The following is a 14,741-nucleotide window of genomic DNA, read 5'->3' as shown; positions in this document are numbered from 1 at the left end:
CTGGTGTAAGATTTATTTTTTCTTCCATGTAATTTTGTTAAAATTTCTCCAGGAAAATATCCTGAGTCTGGAGTTTTCCTATGTGAAGGTTTCTGATTATGAATTCAATTTCTTATTAATATATTTAGGGTAGTTCATATTTTCTATTTTTTCTTGTGCAAGATTTGTTAAGTCGTGCTTTCTGATAAATGTGTTCATTTCATTTAAGTTATCAACTTCATTAATAAAAAGTGATCATAATATTCCATTATTTTTCTTTTAATATCCATAGATAGTATCTATAGTTATATTCCTCTTTTATTACTGATATCAGTAATTTGTGCTTTCTCGTTTTTGTTCTTAGGAGTATTACACTTTTGATAACCATTTCAAATGATTCATTTTGATCTTATTAATTATTTCTGGGTTTCTTTTTGTTTTGCTTTATATCTAATTGCTTTCTGTTCTTATCATTTTAATTTCTCCCACATCCTTTCTTCTTTTTACTTACTTTGGAGTTAATTTGCTCTGCTTTTTCTAGCTCTTATGTATGGGCACTTAGATAACTGATGTTATAGCTTTCTTTTTTCTATAAAGCTATAATTTTCTCTCTTGGCACTGCTTTATTTGAATCCTACGAACTTTTATATACTATCATCAGTTTTAAATATTTTCTAATTTCCCTTGTGCTTTTTTCTTTGGGTTTTTTAGAATTGCAGTATTAATTTCCCAATATTTTTTTCTTCCTCTATGTGTGGCAATCTACTTATAATTTAAATCTGTAATGGTCAACTAAGATTTCAGTCTTTTAGCTTTTATTGAAACTTATTGTTTCGGCCTCTACATAAGGTCCAACTTGATGAATATACAGAGACACTGTGCTATTTCCATTCCACCTGGGTATAGTGCACTTCAATTATGACATTACCCAGAATCAGTAACATAAGACTGCCTTCTGTTCAGTCACAAGTCTGAGGTCTCTTGCTCTTCTAACTCAACTATAAATTCAGGTATTCCATTACACCTTCAGGGTTGACAACTCACTAGAATCACTCATAGAGTTCACTCAAAGCACTACACTATGATTACATAAAGGACACAACTCATGAACAGTCACATGAAGAGATATACAGGCAAGGTCTGTGAGGGTCTGAGATTCAGAGCTTCTAAGCACTCTCCCCATGGAATCAGGCTATGCCACCCTTCTGATACATCAGTGTGTTCCTCTACCAGGAAGCTCTTCAAGCTCTGGGTGTCAAGAATATATTTTAAATTTCTGTTATTAGAAGAATTTCCAAGGGGCTGGGGATATAGCTCAGTTGGTAGAGTGCTTGCCTAGCATGTACAAGGCCCGGGGTTCAATCCTCAGCACCACCCAAGAAAAGGAAGAAGGAGGAGGAGAAGGAAGAGGAGGAGGAGGAGGAGGAGAAGGAGGAGGAGAAGGAGAAGGAGAAGGAGAAGGAGAAGAAAGAGAAGAAAAAGAAGAAGAAGAATTTCTAGATAGCAGAACATACAGTGCCAATATGTGCCAAGAACAAGAAAGGGCTCCTCTCCCACATACCTTGCCCTCTGCAACTTTTCATGTAAATGTATATTTTGTCCCACTGAGGAACATTTCTCCTATCTAGCCCTGTAAAACCAAAACCTGTTGATAAAATTCAAATGAAAGTAAGGGTTATGGAATTAACATAAAATCTTACAATCAAGTTGTTATAACTGAATCTACTTCATGTGAAGTAGCTGCATCTCTTTTATCTGATTCTATTGAAAGGATAGACATTGTATCTGACTGGGAAATGTTTCCCATACCTAGTATTGTAAAACAAAAGGCATGGAAATCCACCCTTCTAAGAGTATCAATTGGGCATTCTAATTGGGGACAAGTAAGACTTCCCAGGACCACACAATGGACAGCTGAAGTTGGTTTGGACAAATTCTCTATTGTACACTATGTGGACTATGGCTTACGGTAAAAGCCTATGAACACTTCCCAGTTACAACTGCTGGGACTTTTCACTACAGAATTTCCTTTCAAGGAGCATTTACTACCTTGCTATCTCTATGACTAAAGGACATAAAATTATCTTGAAACCTGAAATGCCCATGATGTCTTGGGTGATGTCAGAGAAACACTCTAATGTGGACAGCAGAGCCCAAAAGAGGTCCATAAGGGAACAGAAAGGTGTGTAAAGATTCATGCTACCTGGAGAACTCAGGAGGGGACACTCATGAGCAGGGAGCTTCTTTTCCCTTAGGCTAACACTGGGCCTGAGTTAGCAACTATTGGATTCTGACAACACTTGGACCAAATGGCTCTCCACTGACCAACAAAGAACTTCTTGGGGTATGGATGGTAGTTTCAAGGTGAAAAGACATCCATTTGGAAGGATGCCCTCTGACGCTCAGTAGGCAAACCTGCATGCTGAAGAACTAAACAGTGATAAATGCCTGAGTGTGGGCTCTTACTGACTCATTGACAGTGACCAACTGAGTTTCCTTATTCCTATATTGTCAGACCTACTTTAAGAAAAAAAAAAAAAAAAAGGATTTCTGATAGACTATAAAAATATTTCAACCAAAGAAAAAGTAAAACCAAGACAAATTCAAAACTGGAGACATTCCAATGAGACTAGGCATCACAGTATATGTAACGTCTACCATAACAATCTGAGATATTTACCATATCAGGACTAAAAATTGCCACGTCTTAATTTTGAATTTCCTGGTAGTAAGACCAGTTTTAGATTATTTTTTGAAATGTTAAATAAAACCTATAAAAATATTTCAGCAAATAAAACATTTTGTTAGGTGCATACATATTTATGACTGGCATGTTTCCTAATTAATTGAGCCTCCTCTTTTTTATTATGAAAGGTCCCTCTATCTTTCATAATACTCTGTGGTTTGAAAATGATTTTATCTAATATTAATATAATCGCACCAGCTTTTTGAATACACATATAAAAATTATTCATAATTATAAGGAGACATGATGCTTTGACACATGGATACTTAGTGCAATGTTAAAATGAGGGTGAACGTATCTACCTCCTCAAACATTTATTATTTCTTTCTGGTGAAAACATTAAAATCCTTGCTTTAGTTTTTTTTTTTTTTTTAATATGTAGTATATGAGTGTTGTCTATAGTTACCCTTCTGTGCAATACCAGTAGTATTGCACAAAAATTATTTCTCCTAATTTTTGGTACCCATTGACCAACCTTCCCTCATATGCTTCTCTTCCCTCCTCTCCCCAGCTTCTGTAACCAATTCTACTCTCAACTTCTACACAGTCAACTTTCTAGATTCCACATATGAGTGAGAATGTGTGGTTTCTGTTCTTCTGTGTCTGACTTATTTCACTTAACATAATGTGTTTCAGTTCCATCAATGTTGCCACAAATGACTAAATTTCATCTATTTATGGCTGAATCCATTGTGTATATCCACCACATTTCCTTTTCCATCTATCGGCTAATGAAAGCTTAGGTTGCTTCCATTTCTTACCTATTATGAATAATGCTAAAATATTGAAAATACTTTCAGTATAGAAATGCTGAATGAGTTCATCCAAAGTTTCAAGTCCACATCAGTAGGCATTTTCTCAAAAGTAATATATTGTGCTATATTCTCTAATATCATATGGTTATCTTCATACCCTGTTGTTATCTTAATGACTTTCATGGGCAAGAGTCCAAGATCATGGAATTAAGTTGAATATGTTGCTATTTACTTTGAATTCTAAGTTGTACTTGTATCCTAAAAATTAAAATGAGCTGCAGTATGAATGATAATATCAATTATGTCAATTTTACCATATACTAACAACAAAATACTAAAAATAAGAGAATGAAGAGAATTTGTTAGTTGAAAATGTAAGTCAGTTGCAATGGTGCACACTTATAGTCCTAGCTACATAGAAGGCTGAGGCAGAAGCATCCCAAGTTCAGGGCCAGCCTGAACTTAGAGAAACCCTGACTCAAATAAAGTAATGTAGGCCAGTGATAGAGTGCTTGCCTATCATGTGGGAGGCCCTGAGTTTGAGCTCTAGTACTGCAAAAAAAAGGGAAGAAAATGAAAAGAAAAATGCAGAAGCAATAGCAATCAGTGATGGTATATTTTAATCTTTTGTTAAAACTTGGAAATTATAATAAACTTTTGAATAGCCCTACAGTAGACATGGGAGTACAGATGTCTCTTTGATACACTGATTTTATTTCCTTTGGATATATATAGTAGTGGGACTGCTGGATCACATGATGATCACATGGTGATCACGTGGTGGCTAATTCTTTTTTTTTTAAGTTGTTGATGGACCTTTATTTTATTCATCTATTTGTATGTGGTGCTGAGGATGGAACCCAGTGCCTCACGCATGCTAGGCAAGTGCTCCACCACTGAGCCACAACCCCAGTCCAGGTGGCTAATTCTTAAGGAAACTCCAACTGCTTTCCATAATGGCTGTTTGAATTTACAACAATGTTGTTATTGTTTTTATTTGCATTTCCTTGATGATTGGTGATATTAAATATTTTTATACATACCGTTTGGCCATTTGTATGTCTTCTTTCGAGAAGCATCTATCTAGGTCTAATATCTATTTTTAATTGGATCGTTCATACTATTGAGTTCCTTGAATTTCATACATATTCAGGATATTAATCCCTCATCAGACATACAGTTTACAAATACTTTTTCCCACTTTGTAGATTCTTTTAACTCTGCTTTTTGTTTCCTTTGCTGTGCAGAAGTTTTTTTAGTTTGAAGTAAGCCCATTTCTCTATTTTTGCTTTTGTTTCTTATATTTTTAAGGCGTCTTATAAAAATATCCTTGCCTATTCCAATGTCATAGAGTTCTCCTTACATTTCATTCTATATTTTCACATTTGCTGTTTTCATGGTATATCTCTTTCCATACTTTTATTTTCAATCAATCTGTTTCTTGCTATTCAGAGTACTTCACCTATAGACAAGTATACATGTCTTCATTTTTATCTTGTCAGATAATCTCTGCCTTTTAATTGGGTGTTTTGCCAATTTATATTTAATATAGTTATTGATATGATTGAATTAGTTTTAATATTTGCTATTTATTTTCCATTTGTTGCATGTGTTTTTTGTTCCTTGGCTCCTTCTTTCCTGCTTTCTTTTAAGTTCATTAATTATTGCTTAGTCTTACCTTTTACTTTGTTGGCTTTTTAGCTATATCTCTTCATGGTAGTTACTTGTGAAAATTATTACATGTATCCTTAACTGATCACATTTTGCTTAATATCATACCATTCTATATGAATTATACAAAATTTAAATACACTAATTTTATTTACCCTCTCTGTCTTTTGTGCTATCATTGTTATATTTTCATTAAACCTCATGCCTCAATGTGTTTATGTGCTTACTAATTCTCAATACATTTTGGTTATCTTTTACATTTGCATTGTTTCTATTTTATTTCTATAATTTAAAACACAGAGTGGTAGATTTTTAAAAACTGCAAATTCTGGTAGACCCGGAATAACAAAACAAGAACAGATAGAGTAGTGGAAATAAGGTCAACTAACAAACAAGGTTATCGCTCATGGAATTCATTTCTTTTTTATCTGTCAAAAGATTGATATGTTGATTAAATATATTAATAGTAGTTTATGTAGGAGCTCAGTTAATGTTACTTTCCCTTCCCTCCAAACAGAATTTTTAAGCTGATTTTTCATTGACATTAATTCAAGTTAAGTATGTGAACAAAATAATACTGAGAAGAAATGAAATATAGACAAATCAATGGGAACTCAAGAAAAACATCAATTTCAACATATCCAAAACTGCATGGCAAAAGATATTTTAAATTGAAAATACAATTTAAAAACTTGCCCAAATACTCTTACCTTAATAGAATCAATATTTTGTAGATGTAATAACATGTCAATAAGTAATTCTGCTCCCAAATAGAATGGCAAAACAGAGGTACAGAGGAAAGTATCCTGGCTAACAGGGAATGTTTTATAAAGATCCATTGTCTGTTTAAGAAGTATTTGCAGCTCCTGAGTAAAGTTCCAAAAGGTCCGACAGCAGTTCTGAAGCAGAGTCCAGTAGCCACCACGATGAGCAAGAACCTAAGACAAACACAATATCCAAAAAACCCTAAAGTTCCAAAAGTTATAGGCCTTCGAAAACATTACCTTTCTACAAACCTTACATGTCAATAATAAAAATAACTAACACCATTTGTTATGTGCCTCTCATATGTGCTAGATACTCTAAGATATTTATATGCATTACCTCCTTTGGTTCTCACAACTCCTGAAATAGGTCTGCACTAGTACCCTACACAAAGAGGAAATGGAAGCATGGGGGTTACTTACTTATGGTCACGAATCTACTAAGTGTGAAAGGAGGACTTGCACATCAATGGTCTGAATTCAAAAATCCCATTGTTCTAAGTACTGGGTATAAAGAAGTTAGGAAGGGCAACTGATCTGTCCTTATGCTTCCTAAATTTATTAGAGAAGTCCAACACTAGAAAAGTAGGCAAAATGTTATTTCAGGGAATAATGTGCTTTATAAAGAAAAATAAAGCAAAAGTAGGTAGGGACCTGACAAGATACAAGAGGACACATTATTTTAGAGGAGGTGGTCAGGAAAGAGGTCCTCTCTGAGGAAGTGATACTTCAAAGTTGAACAAGTCACAAGTCATGTCAAGATGGTGGTGGTAGGAATTTAATTGGTAGGAGGAGAGTATTTGAGGTTCAGGAAGCAGCAAGCATCAGAATGGAGATTGAAAATAAGGACTGGAGGAAGAACAAGTTTAATGTCATTGTTCACAACCATGGAGGCAGGAGTATGCTGAAGAAGAGCAGAAGTAAGAACTGAGTTATACAAGGTGAGCAGGGCTTAGCTCTTTCAAGGTCCTGAAGTTGGTGGAAAGGAAGATAATATTTGATGCTCATGGTTAAAGGGAGATGATTTGGGTTTACTTGCATTTTGTAAAATCACTCTTCACTCCATGGAGAATATGGAAGCTTCAGTGTTCTTTCCTTGTCTAGAAAGGAAAGAGTTCCCTTCACCTCTTGGGAGGTTTGAAGCATATACTCTTCATGCTTTGAGGAAAAGGAAGTTTGTTTCTTTATAACTAATAATTCTGATCCTGAGTTTAACAATGTATCACACAATATTTAAAAGGAAGAAAATACGCAAGGGAATAGAAGAAGGATATTGGGGTAGGGGCAAAACTTTCTGTAGCCTGGAAAGATCTTCCTTTGTTCTAAAGACAAGAAAGAGGGTTGTACTCCAGGAGTCATCCAGACCCCAGAGAGAAGCCTCTGGCATTTACAAAAGGATCCCATGTCCCACGTGTGCATGAAACCAGTGGAGAGGTGTATGCAGTCACAGGAACCTCATGAAGGCCACCTAGGCTGAGGGTAGATGGATGACACATGACTAAACAAATACACTTTCTCTTCCTGAAATTTAGCAGTGCATAAGACTTCAGTACCATGGCAAGTAAACCTCAAAAGTCACTCAGGAGGAAGATGTCTCATCAAACCTAAAATTATGTATACTAAATTGAATAAATACAATATATCTTACTTGCCTGAGTTTACACCCACTATCTTAGCAAATGAAAAGGATCACATTACCATTGCTCTCCTGCAATATAAAAAGACTTTCATAAAATGATCCAGTTCCAAATGTGCTCGATCCTTTTCTCTGGCACTAAGACCTGATTGAAAGTCTGATTCATAAAATGTTCTTGTCTTGGGTATATTATCTTCACTAGATTTGGAATTCACAAATGCAGAAAATTCTTCAGCATCTACAGTGCAAAAATAAAGTATAACAAGATTTAAAACACAGACTTAAGTCCTAGAAACAGCAGTAGGTAATAAACATCAAAAGAGTAATTCAGGAAATAAATGCTAGATAAACTTGAAGTAAGGATGGGACTGCCCGGGACACAAAGAACTAGGGGAAATTTCCAGAGCAGAAGGCCCTCAGGTTTTAAAGAATGGGATGAGATGGCCATAGGGAAAACTACAGAGAACAATACTTCAGGCAAAGATGAGGTAAAGGGAATAATACAGAGGTAGAAATGAACAATGCTTTGGAGGACAGTGGAATGACAGGATTCCACTGTTTGTTAATTTCCAAGCAGGCCATCTCCAGGACACATACACTAGCAAGTGAGTAGCACCCTGAGTTGGGGAATGCAGCAACCCAGCTCACACATTCCCCTGCTGATTCAGCATCAAAAACAAACATTTATTCTGCTACAAACCTTCTCTTCCAATCTACACTAGGTAATGTCTCAACAGCAGAATATCTTGATGATTTCATGGTGGGTTGTAGACAGGGAGTCAGTTAAAAAAAAAAACTTAGGAAGCTACATATTATAATCTACAGACAAAAATCATGTTCTATATTATGGGATTTACTTTCAAATATTTCAATATACACATTACATGTAGAGGTACCAGTTAAAACTAAGTTACAGCCTAGAAGAAACTAGAAAGCACTCCAAGTACCTCAACATGAATAGACACTACTGGGGCAGTTAACTAGCATACCAAAGACCCCAGATCAGCAATAAGTTGCATTGCACTTGAAGTGCCAATATGAAAAATCTATGTAAGTGGATTTATAATAGCAAAAAAAGAAACTAGAAATAACTTGTAGCACTATCGCACATACCAGAGGCTCTGGAGGCTGAAGCAGGAGGATTACTAGTTCAAAGCCAGCCTCAACAACTTAGCATGACTCTAAGCAATTTGGTGAAACTCTGTCTCAAAATCAAATATAAAAAGTTCTGGGGATGTTGCTCAGTGGTTAAGCACCCTGGATTCAATCCCTGGTACCAAAAAAAGAAAAGAAAAGAAAGATAAAGAAAAGAAATAAAGATAAAGAAAAAAGAAAAAGAAAGAAAGATAAAGAAAAGAAATAACTTTTATTTATGAAATGATTAGTATTTAATATATATTATTAGGTAGGAATACTGTCTAGGCTTGCTGTACCATCTTTGCAAGAAAGGGATAAAAATGTCAGTCAAATTTGGCAGACAGAAGTCATCCAGATCTAGAAACCTGTTCACCAGCATGTTCACCTCTCAGAGTCCTCTGACACCTGAGTAGATAACATTTCATGGTCCTGCCATCAGAATATTGTCACATTCATCTCACAGTGAACTTTCACAGAAAGTGCTAGTGGGAGATCGTAGGGCAGCATTAATTATCCTGAGCACAAAATCAGCTATTATGACCATTTTTGTGTCTACTTGTATTAGTGTGTCTGATGGAATTTGTTTAGAAAGTCATTTCCACTAAAATACTATACCTGATAGCAAGTCTTCATCTGTCTTCAATCAACAGAGGCTACTAATGTTTAACAAAAAGAACATTGCATTTTTTGATTATCAAACTGCTTTAGGTTGGAACATAAAATAGATATGTCCAGATATATATGGTGATTACCAAAAAATATAGAATTTTTTCTTTACTTTTTTTTTTTTGTGTGTGTGTGTACCAGGGATTGGTTCAAACCACTTAACCACTGAGTCACATCCCCAGACCTTTTCTATATTTTATTTAGAGACAGGGTCTCACTAAGTTGCTTAGGGCCTCGCCAACTTGCTGATACTGGCTTTGAACTCATAAATCTCATGCCTCAGTTTTCTGAGCCACTGGAATTACAGGTGTGTGCCACTACACCCAGATAAAATATAGAATCTTTTAATAGGGCAAACAAGAATGTCCTATAAAATGTAAAAATTCAACAACTGAACTAAATTGCTGGGTTTTGGGAAACTGGCATGTACACTTCTATTGTGTATATATAAATGTGTGTGTGCGTGTGTGTGTGTGTGTGTGTGTGTGTGTGATTTATGTTAGCAAACACAACTATAGAATCATTTAATAGTAAGTTAGTATATTTATTTTACCTGATGGTAAGTAAGCCTTTCTTTTTTTAGCTGTAAGAAGGAAATCAAGCATTGCTATATAATTTTCCACAGTCAGTTTTGCTGTTGGCAATACTGTTCCTGAATTATACAGTGAGAATATATTAGGATCACATGATCGGAAACTGCAAAGGGAAAAAAATCACATTAAAAAACAATTTAAGCAACATGGAATAATATCTGTCAAATATAATCTATTTTTACTTTTTAAATATTTTGAGTGCTCTCAAATTTATGTCATAAAATATTTTGACACTTAATAAAAGTCAAACATTTTACCATTAATTTTTAAAATTATACAATGTAATCTTGATCTTAGGAATTTTAACACCAATATCTATATCTATTTCCCTAAAAGTACCCTTGAAAATGGAGATGAAAGATCTATACTCACTCTGTGAGTTCTGAAACAATAATTTGTCACCTTAAAGTCACCTAATTTAAATACAATTCAGTGAAAATGCCTACTATACAGAGCAAAGTATCCATAAGCACTGTTATTTCTTTTTAAAAATAAAATTTAAACAGTAAACAATCTTCCATTAAAATTGCTATGTTCATGCTTGAATACACCACCAGTGAAAGCCATATTATGTACAACCGCAAGAATGGAATTCTAGTTAGAATAAGTTAAACACCATATATGTGTATGTCAAAATACACTCTATCACCATGTATATCTAAAACGAAAAAATAAAAAGTATTGTTAAAAAAATAAATAAAATGTGCAATTAGCTAATTAATTTAATACTGAGTGTACATTAACAGCTTTAATAAAGTGAAAGTTAGTAAGTTACTCTGACACAAATTTGTTGTCTTATTGTGCTGTCAAGGATCATGGGTAAATGGTGATGCATGATTGGAAGTTCCAAGAAGACTTGTCCATGTCCACAAAATAGTAAGGAAGTTCATCTTTTCCCTGTCCTGGCCCCATAAATGGGTCACTTTACCAAGTTAACTGCTTCCTGAATGTAGATCTGGTTAACACAGGAAAAGAATCTATCCACAGATGTTTCTGTGAAAGTTAGTCTGTCAGTGATTTTAACCAAAATTCTGAAGAAATAGACAATAGAACCAAGTTCACTGTGAATTTCAACTTACATTTTTTCTTAATTGAATTATTGAAATAAATATCCTCTTAATTCATATCCCTGTCTTCAGTCTTTCCTCCCTTCAATCTATTTTGATGTATTGCCGCCAAAAATTTTCTTATGATTGTCTCGTTCAAAAATCCTCAAGATTTTTTTAGTGTATATAGAATAAAGCTCAGATTTAACAGAAATGCAAGACTCTCCATGATCTGGTACCCACTTACTTTTCTAATTACTGTACACTACTCTGTCATTTGCCCTAGATTCTAATCAGACCATTTGGGGGCCCCATCCTGTGTGTCCTACCTGGGTTCTGATCTTCGCTCTTCCAAACTGTCACCTCTGCACATCTTCACAACTATCCACCATCAGTACACTTCTAAACCTTGCCTATCCATCAAGATCCAGGACTGCTGGTCCCTCCCATGAAAACTTTGCTGTTAGGTCCAGCCAGAGAAAAGCCTGTCTAGTTACAAAGAAGACTTTATATGTACTTGACCTTCTATCATTGATTGCAATTATTGAGAACATTTGAGATAACTCTACTAATTCTAACTTGTACATCCTCTTCATCTTTGTATATTCATTGCACCTACTCAGTGCCTTGTAGCTAATAGGTAATAAACAAGGTTTCTTTTTTAATGAATGACTGACTCTGTATCACCTTTCTACTGGCTTGGGTAACATTCTGTGTTATGTATCTATCTTCAATTTTTATCTCCCACAGCACTTAGCCAAAGACATTCAATAAGAGCTCAAAATTGTCTGTTGAATTAGCTATAGAAAATTTACATTATGTGAGAAAATAAGTTCTCTTTTCATAGAGGTTTCAAATATACCTCTAAATGAAATCAAGATCTGCTTAATGCCTACTAATACATACAGTTAAAATATAATTCATGCTAAATTTCTCTTGGAATTAGCCTTGCACTGAAAACTGCACCAAAAAACACATTAAAGACATATGCAAATCAGCACCTCAGAAGCACTGTATCCAGCACCTGTTTCACAGAAAAGAGTCTGAGATTTAAAAAAAAAAAAAAGAAGAAGAAGAAATGCACCAATGACCAGTATCAAGATAAAGATATTCTGTAAACCTTACTGTTATCAATCTTGAAGCCTGAAACATAGAAACGCAATCCATGTTCACCAGACTAAAAAAGTATGGTTTACCCGTCACATACTATACCTGACCACCGTGTGTGAAACGCCAAATTTCATCTTCATGCGTTCCCCTAGCTTTTGTAAAAGCAGGTTGTAGTGTGTGATTGCCAAATACAGGTTCATCTGAGCTCTCCAGGGCATCTCCTCAAGAAATATTTGATGAAACCTCTTTCTTTTAACATAATCTAATATTAGAGGATTCACACGATTCATCAGGTATCGATGTGCTACTTTTCTAACATCAGGTCTCTTATGTCTGCCAAGGGAGAAAGCGGCTTTGAAATTACACAGAAACTTCCAAACACTTAATAAAGAAGGATGATTCCAATTTGTACAAAATACATCAAGAAGTCACTTGACTGCCCTTATGCAAAAGTTTCTGGTTTATTTATTGTTCACTCAGCAGTAATAATGTGATACAGGGTACAACAGAAGGCACAAAGATAAACACTAGGGACAAAGAGAGCACAGAGTACCTTCAGCTCTCCTTGATGTTTCAGCTCAACCCAGAGTTTTTTTTGTTTTGTTTTAATAACCAAAAGTCCACTGGGATAAGACAAATAAATTATGATATAATGTTCATATTCATGAACTAACTTCAATATTAAACAAAAGAAAATCATTTCTCTGTATTGGTCTTTAAGGGAAAAACAATGGAGCAAATGTTTTGTCTAACATTAGACTATCAGATGAAATACAATATCAGACAAATATAGATTAAATAACCTCACATATGCACATTCGATATGCTCCAGAAAAAAAATAATATTCAAATTTTAACTAATAGTTCAGACTTTAAATATAATATATTTTGGAATTCTTTAAAAATAATTCCTATCACAACTCAAAGTAGTCTCATTACTTTTCAGCATTAGACACTTATTTGCAGAGCATAACCTCATTTTTTCAAAACTCTTTATTAATTTGGCACCATGGATAAAGTTGCTCCCTCATTAGCCTGGACCATTCTGCCTGATTAACATTAGAGAAGGGAGAGAAGAAGAAAAAAAAAAAAAAAAAAGATCCCAACAGGTAAGTTCAAGTACCCTGCTCACTTAAACAGATATCATTCTGAATCTGAAGATAAAAGAAATCAGAGGAGAGAGGGAAGGAGGGCAGGCAGACAGACATCCTTGCAGCAGAGGTGCAGTCGTGTGATGGAGAAAAGCTGGAGGGAAGCTTCCTTTTGGTAAGCATGCTTTACATTACCCTTCATTTCTGAGGAGGGCAGGCAGACAGACATCCTTGCAGCAGAGGTGCAGTCGTGTGATGGAGAAAAGCTGGAGGGAAGCTTCCTTTTGGTAAGCATGCTTTACATTACCCTTCATTTCTAAGTGTTTGGGATTCTGTTGATCATTTGCTCTTAATTCCAGGTTTCTAGAGGGGCTTTTGTTGTGATTTGCTTGTTTTTAGTGATATATTCACTGGTTTCCCAACACAGATGAATCTTTTTAATAAGTATTGTGAGAATTAAAAATATCATTTACAAAATAAAAGTTGTGTGAAGAGGCCAGGTCTCCTCAAAAGCCTAAGAAGAGCTGAGACAATTAACTGCATCTTCCCACCACTGAAGGTGAGCTAGTTCAGGGAATGGGTGAGAAGACAGGCTTCTTCAAGGTATCTTGGTACAGAACTGACAGATTCTAGATAACTTGGCAGGGAACTGTCAGCCCACAGAGAGTGCAGAGTGTGTCTTCTTCTATCACCTGACAGTTCTTAACATATATGGGACTCCAACAATCAGGTCTACCACTATGGGGATGGTCACACAAGATCCACAAATTGCATAAAACTACACACACACACACACACACACACACACACACACACACATGTGCATGCATGAAAACTACCGTATCTCATTAAGGTGATCAGATTATACCAATGTCAATTTCCTAGTTGTGTGTTAGTTTGTAGTTATCCTTACAAACTAAGTGAAGGAGACATGGGGTAAATTTTTTAATAACTGGGTACAAATCTACAATTATCTGAAAATAATAAGTATTTTTAAATGCATGTTATAATAAATAAGTCCATTATCAAACCATTTAAGATTAATCTTGAGGTCTTAGTCTACATGCAAGACAAGAGAAAGAAAGAAGAGGCTTGAACAGTAGAGAGAAAGAAGCAAAACTTTCATTATCTGTTCACAGCATGACAGTCCACACAAAAACCTGTATCTATGAATAAATTATCAAGTTGTTAGAGGGTATGTATCAAAATTCTATTTTATTCCTTTACAAAGAATAGAAGAATTCAAAATGTAATTTTAAAACATTGTGTACACTGGTTTCAAAAAACACTCCTTGATGTAACTGGCAAAAGATGTTTAATATCTTTAGGGAAAAAAAATCATAGAAATTTAAATTTATTAAAAGGAATTATAATACCTAAGAATGTGGTTTATTAGTAGATAGATTCAATATTGAGATTGAGTCTAAAAATAGAATATTGAGATAGGCTCAATGTTGTATAAAAAAAAAAAAACTTCCTAAACCAGTGTATCTGTTCAATTCTATCCTTATCAAAATCACAATAGATTTTTGTAATATTTGACAAGC

At 34.8% G+C, this 14,741-nt stretch overlaps 1 protein-coding gene across 1 annotated transcript in view; it reads right to left on the bottom strand.

The window, feature by feature from the left end:
* Positions 1-14,741, bottom strand: part of Cfap54 (cilia and flagella associated protein 54) — a 315,326-nt gene that overhangs the window by 171,018 nt on the left and 129,567 nt on the right. Inside the window, exons 33-36 of the mRNA XM_047551199.1 lie at positions 12,206-12,436; positions 9,908-10,050; positions 7,614-7,789; positions 5,862-6,089 (exon numbers count right to left, since the gene is read on the bottom strand). Coding sequence (XP_047407155.1) covers positions 5,862-6,089; positions 7,614-7,789; positions 9,908-10,050; positions 12,206-12,436 — 778 coding nt within the window. The remainder of the gene's footprint in view (positions 1-5,861; positions 6,090-7,613; positions 7,790-9,907; positions 10,051-12,205; positions 12,437-14,741) is intronic.

The sequence above is a fragment of the Sciurus carolinensis genome, chromosome 4 (assembly GCF_902686445.1).
Source record: "Sciurus carolinensis chromosome 4, mSciCar1.2, whole genome shotgun sequence".
Classification (NCBI taxonomy): domain Eukaryota; kingdom Metazoa; phylum Chordata; class Mammalia; order Rodentia; family Sciuridae; genus Sciurus; species Sciurus carolinensis.
Note: the sequence above shows the minus strand (reverse complement) of the source record. Positions and strands in the feature narration are given on the sequence as shown.